The 15,044-nt window shown below is 45.6% G+C and overlaps 1 protein-coding gene across 1 annotated transcript; it reads right to left on the reverse strand.

Moving 5' to 3' along the window:
• Positions 1-359: 359 nt before the first annotated feature.
• Positions 360-5,418, reverse strand: SPR (sepiapterin reductase). The gene is made up of 3 exons (XM_021699212.2): positions 4,959-5,418; positions 4,093-4,383; positions 360-679 (listed from the first exon to the last, which is right to left on the reverse strand). The coding sequence occupies exons 1-3, from the start codon at positions 5,278-5,280 to the stop codon at positions 489-491; spliced, it is 804 nt and encodes a 267-aa protein (XP_021554887.1). The 5' UTR covers positions 5,281-5,418; the 3' UTR covers positions 360-488.
• Positions 5,419-15,044: the final 9,626 nt, after the last annotated feature.

Here is a 15,044-nt window from a genome sequence, read left to right on the forward strand (position 1 = left end):
ACTGCCATGTGGGCAAAGGGTAGAATTGGGAATCCAAGAGGGTCTTCGAAAGGGTCAAGGATGAGGAAAGGGTAATAAAGACTGGGGTCAGCATAGGCATCTGGAGGAACAGGCAGCTGGGCATGTCCATCTTGGCCGACTCTGAACCTGAGCTTGCCACTGGGTAGGGCTCCGTGAGAAGAGGCAGACAACCCCAAGATAACTCCCCTGGAAATAAGGGTAACTCCCCAAGTTTGGGTTAATTGCATTAAGGAACACCTCTGGACCCAGCGAGCCAGGAGTCAGTCATGGGCCCTGTATCAGAGGAGAAGCCAGGGGTGAATAAAGGACAATCCACATTTTATTTGTATCTGCTTTTTATTTGTACATAAACTCTCAGGGGCCCCTTCCCCCCCCCCCCAATCTGGGGGACAGATGGCAGGTTCTGGAGGGAGGAGGCATCAGAATTAAGGACACGAAGAAAGCCCCAGAAAGCCAAGGACACTGGCTTAATTATCGTAGAAGTCAACATGGGCCCCAGACTTGAACGTGTCCTTTTGCACCAAGCTTAGCAGTTTCTGGGCTGACATCTTACAATCCACAAGCTCCCCTTTTGTCTTCAGGTCCTGCAGCCTTTTTCGTAAGTCTGGGTCCATCGAGGTCTCCCGGGCCAACTGCTGCATGTCTGTGTCCAGGGGACCTAGGGCATGAAGAGCAGAAGTTGGGGGGAGAGGGCGCCTGGGTGGCTCAGTTGGTTAAGCAACTGCCTTCGGCTCAGGTCATGATCCTGGAGTCCCGGGATCGAGTCCCGCATCGGGCTCCCTGCTCAGCGGGGAGTCTGCTTCTCCCTCTGACCCTCCTCCCTCTCATGCTCTCTGTCTCTCATTCTCTCTCTCTCTCAAATAAATAAATAAAATCTTTAAAAAAAAAAAAAAAAAAAAAGTTGGGGGGAGAGGCCAAGGCAGGGCCCGTGCTGTGTGTGGACTATGGTGGAGGCAGCCTGGCCACCGGAAATACCTCACACTGGCTGACAAGCATGGTCAGGGTCATTCTGTCACTTTTGAGCTCCAGACTCAAATCCCGACGCCCCAGTGAACATGGTATCTCCAGACCACTGTATCTAGAACCAAGCTTTTCACCTCCTGTCCAACCGGTATCTCCTCCTCCTGACTTTTCCATTTCTATTAATGAAATACTCTTCTTCCAAACTCAAAACTTCCATCCCCGGCTCTTCCCTCTCCACTCTGTTCCCACAGCCAACGAGTCATCAAGTAGGACAGACCCTTCTGCTTCTACATACCCTGACAATCTGGCCCTTTATACGGCCCTGGTTCTCTCTCTGCTTCAGCTCCTTCTGTAGCCCTCTGCTAAATGCATCTTGCTAAAATATCACTGGGGTCGGCAAAGGGGTGGCATAGGAGTTTCTAGCACTTTTCTGCAGAAATATCAATATGAACTATTAGCTGCCCATGAAATTACCTTCACAAAAGCCAAGGATTCCGGGTAAGGGATTACACTACCTGGGTGAAGCACAGAAATAAGAAAGGATGCATTGAGGAAGGTAGGAAATATAGATGTGTTTATCATCTGCCCCCAAGCCTGGGCATCCCAGTGTAGAGACACCCTCCCTGTGGAAGGAGAGTCAAGTAAGCACCCGACTTCACAGGGGATCCCAGAGCCAGCCCACCCTAGCACCAGGCCAACTCCCATGGCCCTAGGTGGCTCCCTCTGGGCCCCCATGAACCCAGGCCCCCAGCTAACCCCACTGCCTGCCAGATCCAGTGCCTCAGCAGCCCCAAGTGGCTCCCACAGCCCCAGGCAGTTCCTATGGCGCAGGCTCCCACAAACCTAGGCCCCAGGGTCACTCTGGTGCCTGCTGGTTCCAGCCAGCTCCAAGCTCCCAGAAAGCCCCAAGAAACCCAGGCCCCCAATCCATTCCAGTATCAGCTGGCCCTTGTGGCCTGGGGTTGCTCCCATGGCATCAGGCTCCTGACAAGCTCCCATGAACATAGATACCTGGCACATTCCAGCCAGTTCCTGTGGCCCTAGATGCCTTCAAGCTTGCAATGAGTGCCTGTAAACCCAGGCTCCCCGCCAGGCCCAGCACCAGACTGACTACCATGGACCCAGGCTTTCAATCCACCCCAGCAACAGGCTGCCCACAGACTCCGGCGGCAAGCCTGCTACAGACATCACCAGATGGTTCACCCAGAATCACTGCATGGGTTGACTGGTAAAGGGCTTTGCCTACTGAAGTCAGCCTGTAAAGACTGGGAGAGGTGCCTCCTTCCTCACATGCACAGACACCAACATGGGGCCACAAGGATCATGAAGAATCAAGGACATGTGACACCACCGAAAGGAAACCTATAAAACTCCAATGACGGACCCTAAAGAAATAAGATCTATGAACAAATAATTCAAAATAATCTTCTTAAAGAAATTCAGCGAACTACAAGAAAATGCAGACAGATGGGGTGCCCGGGTGGCTCAGTTGGTTAAGCATCTGACTCCGGGTTTCAGCTCAGGTCAGGAGATCAGGGTCATGGGATTGAGCCCCACGTCGGGCTCTGTGCTCAGCGTGGAGTCTGCTTGAGATTCCCTCCCTTTCCCTCTCTTCCCCCTCTGCCTTTTTCCCCTTCTCCCTACTCACATGTGCTCTCTCTCTCTAAAATAAATAAAATCTTAAAAAAAAAAAAAGAAAATGCAAATAGACAACTAAATGAAATTAGGAAAACAATGCACGAACAGGATGAGAAGTTCAACAAAGAAACAGAAACCACTTTAAAAAAAAACCCAACAAACCGAAATCCTAGAGTTGAAGAATAAAATGACTAAAGATTCAAGAGAAGTCAACAGCAGACTCAACCAAACAGAAGAAAGAAATGAGTGAATCAGAAGAGAGGTCATTAGAAATCAGCCAGTCAGAAGAGCAAAAAGAAAAAAGAACAAAAAAGACCAAAGATGATTTGAGGGGGTACCATCAGAAGAGACAACCTATACATTATTGGAACCCCAGAAAAATAATGGCTGAGAACTTCCCAAATCTGGGGAAAGATTTGTATATCTAAGTTCATGGAGCTAATAGGTCACGCCAAAATTTCAACCCAAAGTTATCTTCTTCAAGACACCAGGCCTATGTGATTTCACTGGTAAATTGTGTGTGTGTTTTCATTACTATTCCTTTGTGATATAGTTTGAAATCAGGGAGCATGATGCTTCCAGGTTTGTTTTTCTTTCTCAAGATTGCTTTATTTGGGATCTTTTGTAGTTCCATACAAATTTTAGGATTGTGTGTTCCATTTCTATGAAACATGCCATTGGAGTTTTGATAGGGATTGCACTGAATCTATAGATAGATTTGGGTAGTATGGACATTTCAGCAGACCAAGTGTCACAAGACCCCTTACTGTTTAACTTTTGTGAAGACAGGGCCCTCTCTTATTTATCCCAGCATCCCCACAGTGTTCTGGCACAATTTAGCCTGGAGTGGCCAGCACTTCACAATGTCTCTCTGCTCTTCCTTCAACTAACATTTACTGAAGACTGACAAAGTGAGGTGCTTCGCTAGGTGCTGGGGACATACAGGTGCACAGTGCAAAGTTCCTGCCTTCAAGGTTTTCCTATCAGGAGAAAGAAGTATAGATATGAAGAGGATACAGTGTGGTAAGAACTACCTAACATTTAGAAGTGCTAGCAGTTAGATAGCACTTCACAGCTAGGGATCATTTTCATATATATTACCCCATATATTACCCTCCAAACTGCCCTGTACACAGGTAACATCTTCCCTGTTTCACATAAGGAAATATGGTACAGGCCTGAAATTCAAACCCTCATTGTCTCTCAACTCTAGTATCTCAGACTTTCTGGCCCCACCCTCCAGGCCGGGCAACTCCCCAGTCTCTCCCCTTATCTTCTAACCACACTCCCTATCCCAGCCAGCTCTAACTTCTGGAGCCTGTATTTCCCTAAAGGAGTGATGGTTAATGATTCAGGGACAATATACTCTGTGGGTTCTTTCTTGGAGGGGACAGACTAGGCCCTTTGCCCACCCCCAGAGGGGAACCAGCCAGTTCTGGGCGACAGGGATGGTAGTAATGTCCCACCTACCTGGGGCATAGCTCAGCACCCTGACACTAGGTTCCTCTGCGGCTAGAACCTGGAACAGCATGTCACGGGCAGCCTTCCCGGCACAGTACAATCCCCAGCCCTTAAAGGGCTGCAGAGCACAGAGGGATGAGATGTTAACCACGGTCCTGCTGAGGCCAGGACTGTCTGGAAAGGCCTTCAGGATGCTAGAAGTCAGGCAGAGCATGGAGGTCAAGTTGAGAGCCCAGTAGTTGTTCACTTCAGCTGGGTCGGCCAGGTCCACGAAGCCTTTGGACACGTCCCCAAGAGTGCCTGAAAAACCAGACCTGAAGAATCACTCTGTGCAGATGGGTTTTCTCTTCCCCCAGCCCTCTCCAAATTCTAGACACCCCCTTCCCATCCAAACCTAGAGGAGTCTCCCTAGCGCTTCTGAAGACGCCTCCCTCTTCCCATCTCTGCAGACAGACACACCTGGGGTTGTTCACTCATCTCAAGTTGCAAACTGAAAGTGTGCATGTCCTGCTCTGGGCCTAGGGGGAGAACACAGGAGGCCATTTAGAAAAGTGGGTAATTTACTTTTGCTGGAAGACCTCAGGCCTCCGCCAGAGGGCGCGGAGCCAGGCGATCGGGAAAGTTCTACAAGTATTTTGGAAAATTTGCCCAGAAATGGGAAGGGGGGAGGGGGAGAATGAGCCGCAGCGATGGCAGCGAGTCTCCCTCCATACCTTGCTGAAGCAACTCGGATTTTCAGGCATCTTTCTGACTCCTAAGAGTCACCTTTAAAGTTCCTAGCGGTGGGGAAAGTGAGAAGGAGGAAGAGCTAGGGGCGCTAAGCAGTATTCCCAGGGCTCCCACGGGGAGTCCGCCGCCGCCGGCGGGCGCCTTACCCGCATTGTTGATGAGCAGCACCCGCTGCAAGCCCTCGGGCCTGGGGAGCTCGCGCAGGGTGCCGAGCAGCTGCTGCAAACCGGCCTCGAGGCCCAGGTCGGCGGGCACCCGCACCACGCGCAGGCCGGGCTGCCCGGCGTCCAGCTCCGCCTCCAGCGGCCGCAGCGCCTCGTCGTTGCGGGCGCTTAGGACCAGCACGGAGCCGGGCGACAGCAGCCGGGCCAGGAGCGGGGCCAAGGCCCGGCCGAAGCCACGGGAGGCCCCGGTCAGCACGCACACGGCGCGTCCCAGGCCGCCGTCCCTGTCGCTGCCACCCGGCATGCCGGCGACCTGCGACCGCTCGGGCGGGGACCCGGGACTGGCGGGGGGCGGGGTAGCCGCGGTTGGAGTAGGCGGAGGCCCGGCCGGAGCGGGTGGAACCGAAAGCCTGGCCGCGACTGCGGGGCGCCACTTTCCCTGGCCGCCGCGGGCGCAGGTGCAGGCGCCTGCGCGGTCCCAGTCTGCGGGACGGGACTACACCTAAGGGGTCGGGAGGCACCGCCTCCACCCAGAATCGTAACCCAGTTCTGGGCCTGGCCTCATTCTACTACCACCACCACCACCCGCACCCCTCCCTGCACTTCCGCACTTTCATTCCCCCGCAGGGCCGCATCCGCCTCCCAAGTTCACACCCCACCTCCTCGCACAAGGGACCTGCTCCAGGCCAGGCCATCCGGCTCCGTGCTGGGCATCCCTGTACGTGGCCAGCAAAAGCCCTGAATGCGGCGCATGCCAGTTTAGGGCTCTGGGAACTCATCACTCTCAGCTTAACGGGAGCTACCTCTGGGAGCACCACAGTGGCTCCTCCAAGTGATGTAAAAACCTCTTCTCCCTTTCTAGACTCAGGGCAACTCTGTGCTCCAGCCAGTTCCCCTTCCTCTGAGATTTCGGGGTCTCCTGCTTTTACAGGTGTGTGTTACCCGGATTTCTGCAGCGACTCACGCTACGCGTTTCCCAGCGGTCAATTGCACCTACTCCCAACTTCTGAAAGAGGACTGCAATTACTTCCATTTTGTCTTTCAACTTTCTGATTAAGTTCTTTCTAGCTTATCTCTGAACTCAGACCATCGAACCTATCCCCTCAAGCAATAGGGACTGCCTCCACGCCAGCAAGACTTGGTGTGATGGACCTCCAGACAATGGCTGGTTTGACCTTCACTGCCTATCTGCAGTACCCACCGACCTGTGTCCCACGTTTACCTTATATAAACCTGGAAGTATTTGGGGCACTTTGAAGACAGTCTTTGAGACGTTAGTCTGCTGTCTTCCCAGTGAAATAAATTCCTTTCTGGTTTCACCGCCACTCTTCTCTCTGCCTTTGGATTTTGTCAGCTGGGAATGGCCAAACCTGGTCTGTTTGGGACCCTCTGAGCCAAGTGTCCTTGCACCCCTGTGCCCCGGCTACACTTCAAGTTTACGTAATCAGCTGAATCTGTAAATCCAGACCTGTACTTCAGAAAACCCACATTTCCGATTTTTTTTAGGGAGAGAGGGAAGATAAGGTCGGGAGACAGCTACAAATCTTAACATGGAGACTTCAGAGTTTAGGGAGGGTGGTAAGTAACTTTTGATAACTCAGCCCAAGTCCTCACAGGGCTGTTCTCTCTCTCTCAGAAGACAGCAAAGTTGCCTTTCCAGGCTCCAGAAAAAAATGCGTTTTGCTTGCTTGTGCTGTGTGGGCTATCTTATCAACACCAAAACAACTTGGGGGGAAGGTTTTTACTGGTCAGCGTGGGTGTCCTTACTGCAAACTTTTTGTAAAATGTGCAGTTCAGATTGCACCATGGAACATACTCTAACAACAAATGAAACTGCAAAGAAATCTTAAACATCATTTAGTAGATTTATTGTCAATATGCACAGTATTATTTAGAAAGTATTTGATGAAAAATAGGACCAAAAAAAGTAATTATGCTAATGTTGTTAGGAGCCCAAATTTTCAGCGTTAAAGAGACCAGGTATAAATTGAAGGAAATTAAGGGAAAATCTGTAAAATTGAATTTGAATCGGAAGCCAGAAAATTGTATATTTGTTGCAACTACTTTTACTATTATATGATAACAGTAAAACCATGTTTTTCCTCTTCTGGGTGTGTTGATTCTCCAGTACCTATGACTAACCTTTTTAAGAGTTCTTCCTGCAAAAATGGCAGAGGTTAGAGTATGCCCTGTGAAAATTAATAAAAGGAAATCTCCTTTAAAGAAAAAAAAAAAAAAGGAAATCTCCTTTAGAATGGAGTTGGGAGGCCCTCAGGATGAGCTCTCATGCCCTATCACTTATCAATTACACACAGATCCAAGGGAAGAGAGGGATCTTGCACATGGATACTGTTTTACCATTCCAGCAGGAGGAAGAAAGGCTTTTCTCCTGCCCTGGCAACAGCCCAGCCAATGAGAGACTGCAACAACTCAGTCAGTGAAAAGCCATTGGTCCTACAAAGTTCTTGCTGGAACTGTCATGGCCACTATATACTTTGAACTCCCAGCCTACTCCAGTGGACTTTATATGTATAACTTCCCCCTTTCCTCTGTAAAAGAGCATTCCTCTCTCTCTCTTTTTTTTTTTTTTTTTTAAAGATTTTATTCATTTATTTGACATAGACACAGTGAGAGAGGGAACACAAGCAGGGGGAGTGGGAGAGGGAGAAGCAGGCCTCCCGCTGAGCAGGGAGCCTGATGCGGGGCTCGATCCCAGGACCCCGGGATCATGACCCGAACCGAAGGCAGATGCCCAACCACTGAGCCACCCAGGCGCCCAAGAGCATTCCTCTCTTCTGTGAGGGAAGGCATCCTCTGGGTTGTGATTCTCTGCTATTCCCAAATAAACCCATTTTTGCTGGTAAAATAACTGGCAGTTTTGTTTTTTAAGGTTAATGTTACTTGGTGATCAGAAGTGGGATGCAAAGAAGACCCCCAACAACTCAGAGGCTGGTGAAGAAACATGTCAGCACCCACAGAGCCAATTGGGTGCCTACTGCTTTCTGGCTGACCCTGGAGTTTGAGGTAAGTTTTCTCCTGGATTTTGAGCTCTGTGCTTTGTGTTTGCACTCTCCAGGCTTTATTACGATGTTTTAAAAGGCCTTGCTGTTTGTTTTTTTGTTTTTTTTTTCTCTGAGAGTGCTCATTTGGCTTTTGGTCAGACTTGTTTTGGGGACTGTCCTGTTCCTGTTGGAACTGTGCCTGTTGGACCAGCACTAGCCTTCCATCAGACTCCTGTTTGGAACCAGACTGTTCCTATTGGAACTGTGCTGGCCTTTAGTCTGATTCCTTCTGGAACCAGGCTGTTCCCGATGCAACTGTGCTGGTCAGTAATTTTTCTCTTTGCCCTAGAGAAAAACCTCTATAAAATGGGATCACAGTCATCAAAATGCTCTGAGGGTACTGCCCCCCTCCCCGCCCTTACTGGGACTCTGGCTGGCTCTATGTTTAAAAACTATGGTCCCTCTGCCTACACATTTATAACTAAATGGACTGACGTAACCAAAAGTAATTTAGACCTCCAATGGCCATTACGGGGAACTTTTGATCTCTCTAAGCCTATTTTACTCAAAATTAAATTAGAAAGCCATGGCTCCTTAAAAGAAAAAAAAAAAAGAATGGGATGCCTATTTTAAGTGTTATCGATAGAATAAGCAATTAGGTAGAAGTGAGCTGGAAGCAAGGATGGTGATAAAGAGGTTACACATTAGGAGTCTTAGAAGGCTGGAGGCACAACATCCTGACTTCGTGGCTTCCAAGACCAACAGACCAAGAGCCACAGGTGCAGAGTATGCGTTCTCCTCTTCCACCTCTGCCTCGGGTAACCCATAGCTTCACTGTAATATATTTACGTTATGGTTACAACCCCGGCCCTGTAGGGGAAGAGGGCCATTACAGTTCCAGAGGAACCTTGTAGGGCCAAAACTACCCCTCCCAACCGGTAGGAGGCATCCCTTAGATGATGGGAAACAACCTCAGTCAGAGGTTGACCAATAACCTATGCAAACATAAAAAGAAAAGACGCCCCTAATCCCTGTGCAGTTGCTTCCTCTGGGCCTGCCCACGCTCCCTTCTTGACAGTGTACTCTGCTTAATAAACGGCTTTGTGCCTGCTACCTTCCTCCCGGCTGTGTCTGAGTGCGGATCCTCGCGTGAATCTTCCGTGGGGAATCCACTCACATAACGGAGACTGTGCCACGCGTAACAGTACCTTAAGGCTTCCCGATATTTTCAGACCTCACTTCTTCTAAACCTAGCTGTTCCAGAAGGACCTGTTTGAAAACAGCCCCCAAGGACAGTGTGGTTTACCTGGACTAGGAGAAAGCCTGGAAAAATCTTCCTTTTCTAAAAAAGATGATTATCTGCCACCCTGACACACACACTGCCAGTCTTTTTTTTTTTTTTTAAGATTTTATTTATTTATTTATTTGAGAGAGAGAGAGGGAGAGCATGAGCAGGGGGAAGGGCAGAGGGAGAGGAAAAGGGAGAGGGAGAAGCAGGCTCCTTGATGAACAAGGAGCCTGACGTGAGGCTCCATCCCAGGACCCTGGGATCATGACCTGAGCCGAAGGCAGATGCTTACCTGATTGAGCCACCCAGGCACCCCTACCAGTCTTATTTCAAGCAATATTTCAGCAATTTGTGAATAATATTTCAGGGGCAACACAACCCATAGAATCCCTTTATAATAGCACAATGGTTCCCAAATTTGTCTGTACATTGGAGTCACTGCGGAACTTCAAAAACACTTGATGCCTGTGTCTCATAGGCCTGGATTTAGGAATTTTGTAATAAAATTTTTGTTCAAGTTACTTAAACTAAAAAAAAGAAAGAGAGAGAAGAAAAGAATTCACCCATTTCTCCCAACCTCCATCTCTTGTAACCACCAATCTGTTCTGTTTATTTTTGTTTGTTGGTTTGTTTGTTTAGATTTCACATATAAGAGAGATCATACCATATTTATCTTCTCCGTCTGACTTATTTCACTTAGCATAGTGTCCTTGAGGTCCATTCATGTTGTTGCAAATGGAAAGATTTCATTCTTTTTTTTATGGTTGAATAATATTTATCCATTCATTCATCTATGGACATTTAGGATGTTACCGTATCTTTTTTTTTTATTTAAAGATTTTATTTATTTATTTGAGAGAGAGAATGAGAGACAGAGAGCACGAGAGGGAAGAGGGTCAGAGGGAGAAGCAGACCCCCCGCTGAGCAGGGAGCCCGATGTGGGACTCGATCCTGGGACTCCAGGATCATGACCTGAGCCGAAGGCAGTCGCTTAACCAACTGAGCCACCCAGGCGCCCTAAGATGTTACTGTATCTTGGCTATTGTAAATAATGTTGCAGTGAACATGGGGGTGCAGATATCTATTCAAGTTGGTATTTTTGTTTTCTTTGCATAAATACCCAGAAGTAGAGTTACTGGATCATATGGTAGTTCTATTTTTAATTTTCTGAGGAACCCCCATACTGTTTTCCATAGTAGTTGCACCAATTTACATTCCCACCAGCAGTGCACAGGGTTCTCTTCTCCCCACATCCTCACTCTTTTTATTAACACCTGCTGTTTCTTGTCTTTTGATGATAGCCATTCTGACAGGTGTGAGGTGATAGCTCATTGTAATTTTGATTTGCATTTCCCTGATGATTAATGACACAGAGCATCTTTTCTTGTACCTGTTGGCCATCTGTATATCTTCTTCAGAAAAATGCCTATTCAGATCTCTTGCCCATTTTTAAATTAGATTGTTTTGATGTTTTGTTTTGTTTTTTTGTTTTCCTATTGAGTTGTATGAGTTCTTCATATATTTTGGATATTAACCCCTTATCAGATATATGATTTGCAACTATTTTCTCCCACTCACTAGGTTGCCTTTTCTTTGCTGTGTAGAAGCTTATTGGTTTGATATAGTCCTACCTGTTTTGTTTTTTGTCTTTGGCTTTTCAAGCTTTTATTTTAATTCCAGTTAGTTAACATACTGTGTTATATTAGTGTCAGGTGTACAATATAGTGATTCAACACTTCCAATCAACATCCAGTGCTCATCATGACACGTGCACTCCTTGATCCCCATTGCCTATTTAACCCATCCCCCACCCACCTGCCCTCTGGGAACCATCAGTTTGTTCTCTATAATTTAGAGTCTGTTTTTTGGTTTGTCTCTCTCTCTTTTTTCCCTTTGCTCATTTGTTTTGTTTTTTAAATTCCAAATGTGAGTGAAATCATATGGTATATTTCTTTCTCTGACTTATTTCATTAGCATTATACTCTCTAGCTCCATCCATTTTCTTGCAAATGGCAAGATTTCATTCCATTGTGTATACATACCACATCTTCTTTATCCATTCATCAATGGATGGACACTTGGGCTGCTTTCATATCTTGGCTATTGTAATAATGATGCAATAACATAAAGGTGCACATATCCCTTTGAATTAGTGTTTTTGTATTCTTTGGGTGAATACCCAGTAGTGCAATGGCTGGATCATAGGGTAGTTCTATCTTCAACTTTTTGAGGAACTTCCATACTTTTTTCCACAGTGGCTGTGCCCGTTTGCATTCCTAACCAGCAGTGCACAAGTGTACCTTTTTTTTTTTTTTAAAGATTTTATTTATTTATTTGAGAGAGAGAATGAGAGAGAGCACATGAGAGGGGGGAGGGTCAGAGGGAGAAGCAGGCTCCCTGCCGAGCAGGGAGCCCGATGCGGGACTCGATCCAGGGACTCCAGGATCATGACCTGAGCTGAAGGCAGTCGCTTAACCAACTGAGCCACCCAGGCGCCCGCAAGTGTACCTTTTTTTCCACATCCTCACCAATACCTGTTTTTTCCTCTGTTGTTGATTTTGTCCATTCTGATAGGTGTGAGGTAAAAACTCATTGTGGTTTTGATTTGCATTTCCCTGATGACCAGTGATGTTGAGCATCTTTTCATGTGTCTGTTAGCCATCAGTATGTCTTCTTTGGAAGAATGTCTGTTTATGTCTTCTGCCCATTTTTAAATTGGATTATTTGGTTTCGGGTATTGAGTTTTAGAAGTTCTTTATGTTTTTTGGATATTAAACCTTTATCAGATATGTCATTAGCAAATATCTTCTCCCATTCCATAGGATGTGTTTTGCTTTTGTTGATTGTTTCCTTTGCTGTGCAGAAGCTTTTCACTTTGATGTGATCCCAATGGTTTATTTTTGCTTTTGTTTCCCTTGCCTCAGGAAAGATCTAGAAAAAAGTTGCTATGGCCAATGTCAAAGAGGTTACTGCCTGTGTTCTCTTCTAGGATTTTTATGGTTTCAGGTCTCACATTTAGGTTTTTAATCCATTTTGAGTTTATATTTTTTGTATGCTGTAAGAAAGTGGTCCAGTTTCTTTTGCATGTTGCTGTCCAGTTTTCCCAACACCATTTGTTGAAGAGACAGACTGTCTTTTTCCCATTGAATATTCTTTCCTGCTTTGTCAAAGATTAATTGACCATGTAGTTGGGTGTAGTCCTACCTGTTTTTTGCTTTTGAAAGAGGGACCTGGTTAAATACACTGTGGTACATCTATTTCAATGTAAAAATGAATGAAAATTTCTCTATATACTGATGTGAAAAATTGAATGAAAACGGCAAAGTGAAGAACAGGAAAAAATTATATACTGTTACCTTTTGCACAGTAAAAAGGGGGCATAAAATATATATATACTTAAATTTTCTTACACTCACATATTAAATACTAGAAAAATCCCCAATAAATTATAAAACTAGTTAACTCTATAGAGGAGGGAGGGGGGATTGGGGTGGAAGTGAATGTACACACTTGTATTTGTATTATTTTGACTTTTCAAAGCCATGTCAATGTATTCTCTATTCAAAAATAAATAAAATAGATTCTTTTTAAAAAAGATTTTATTTATTTATTTGAGAGAGAATGATAGAGAGAGAGAGCATGAGAGGGGGGAGGGTTAGAGGGAGAAGCAGACTCCCTGCTCAGCAGAAAGCCTGATGTGGGCCTGGATCCTGGGACTCCAGGATCATGACCTGAGCCGGAGGCAGTCACTTAACCAACTGAGCCACCCAGGTGCCCAATAAAATAGATTCTTAAATGAATACATAAATGTACTAGGAAAAAATAAGGACAGATTATATCAGAATTTTAATCAGTTGTAGACTTGCTGGGCATTTTAGTGTTCATTACATTAAACAAACTGTTGTTTAAGAACTATATTTAATTTTTGCTATTTAATTTTATTTAGCTTTGAGTCTTTCAAGAAAAAGTCCCCTTTGGGAATTCTTCACATCTTGCAAGGATAACTTGCAAGAAGAACATCAACTCTGCCGCCCCAAAAGTTCATGAGGTGGAAAACTCTAAAATTATGTAAAGAACATCCATGCTGATGGGGCGCCTGGGTGGCTCAGTTGGTTAAGTGACTGCCTTAGGCTCTGGTCATGATCCTGGAGTCCCAGGATCGAGTGCCGCATTGGGCTCCCTGCTCAGCGGGGAGTCTGCTTCTGCCTCTGACCCTCTTTCCTCTTGTGTTCTCTCTCTCATTCTCTCTCTCTCAGATAAATAAATAAAATCTTTTTAAAAAAAAGAACATCCATGCTGAAACAACTTTGACCCACATACTAAGAATACAGACTATGAATAAAAGGAGAAAGTTTCAGAGAAAAATGAGACACCCTAAACCCTTTCTGTTCTTATGAATCAAATTACAAAACAACAGCCTTTATAGAAATATTTCAGGAGTATAGTCCCTTCTACTTCTGAGACAAAAAAATTGAAACAGAAAGCTTGACAAAATTATTGCCATGGACTGCCAACTATTTTTAGTGGTAGAAGATGAAGGATTTTTGACATTTGATGAAGCTACAAATTTCCTTCTATAAAATATGTTACTAAAAACAGTTTTTACAGTTCAAGTCTGCTGTGTATATGAAGCTTAATGATATTATTAAATATGCTACTTCTGTATTCTGTACCTCAGATACTTGAATATGCAGAAGCAAGCAGAAGTCTTTTTTTTTAAAGATTTTATTTATTTATTCTTACATATTTATTTATTAAAGATTTATTTATTTATTTATGTCATTTGAGACACAGAGATAGAGAGAGAGAGAGCATGAGCAGAGGGAGAGGCAGAGAGAGAGGGAGAAGCAGGCTCCCCGCTGAGCCAGGAGCCTGATGTGGGACTCGATCCCAGGACCCTAGGATCATGACCTGAGCCTAAGGCAGACAATCAACCATCTGAGCCACCCAGGTGCCCCAAGCAGAAGTCTTTTTAAAAATAAGATAACATCGGGCACCTGGGTGGCTCAGTCGTTAAGCGTCTGCCTTCGGCTCAGGTCATGATCCCAGATCCTGGGATTGAGCCCCGCATCGGGCTCCCTGCTCCGCGGGAAGCCTGCTTCTCCCTCTCCCACTCCTCTGCTTGTGTTCCTGCTCTCGCTATCTCTCTCTCTGTTAAATAAATAAATAAAATCTTAAAAAAAAAAAAAAGATAACATCATGGATTGTTGGCAGTAAACAGAGTAGACCTTTTCCATATTCTCCAACCAAAGCACACTATATGATATACATGATACTTTGGAACTGCTTTGTCATGTACTTACCCAAGATGTTCAAACAAAGTAATAATAGCAATTTTAGCATTAAGAGGGCTGGTTGACCAGAAGAAAGCCTTGACATTTTACTTTGCAGAGAACAATAGCAGCATAGCAGGATTTTCTAACAATCACGGGAGCTTGGATAAAGTTTATTTGCTGGAAACTGCCAAAGAAGTAATCAACTCAGTCTTCACTTCCATACGTGAAACTTGCTGTGGGAGTGGGAATGGGAATTTACAGATAAACAAGACCAGGGAAGAGGCTAGAATAAATCTATGATGGATTTACATTGCAGACATCAATATGAACTCATTTAGCTTAATATAGATCCAGAGAGATAAATAGACAAATAATTATAGATAGTGTCTACATATATTTCCAAGCTCTGTCCTTTGAGAGGGTCAAGAAGCAGACACCCCAGTAGCAATGAGCATACCCAGTGCCCAGATCTTCATTTCTCCTACCATTCTCATGAAAGCAG

This window comes from Neomonachus schauinslandi, chromosome 10 (genome assembly GCF_002201575.2).
Source record: "Neomonachus schauinslandi chromosome 10, ASM220157v2, whole genome shotgun sequence".
Classification (NCBI taxonomy): Eukaryota; Metazoa; Chordata; class Mammalia; order Carnivora; family Phocidae; genus Neomonachus; species Neomonachus schauinslandi.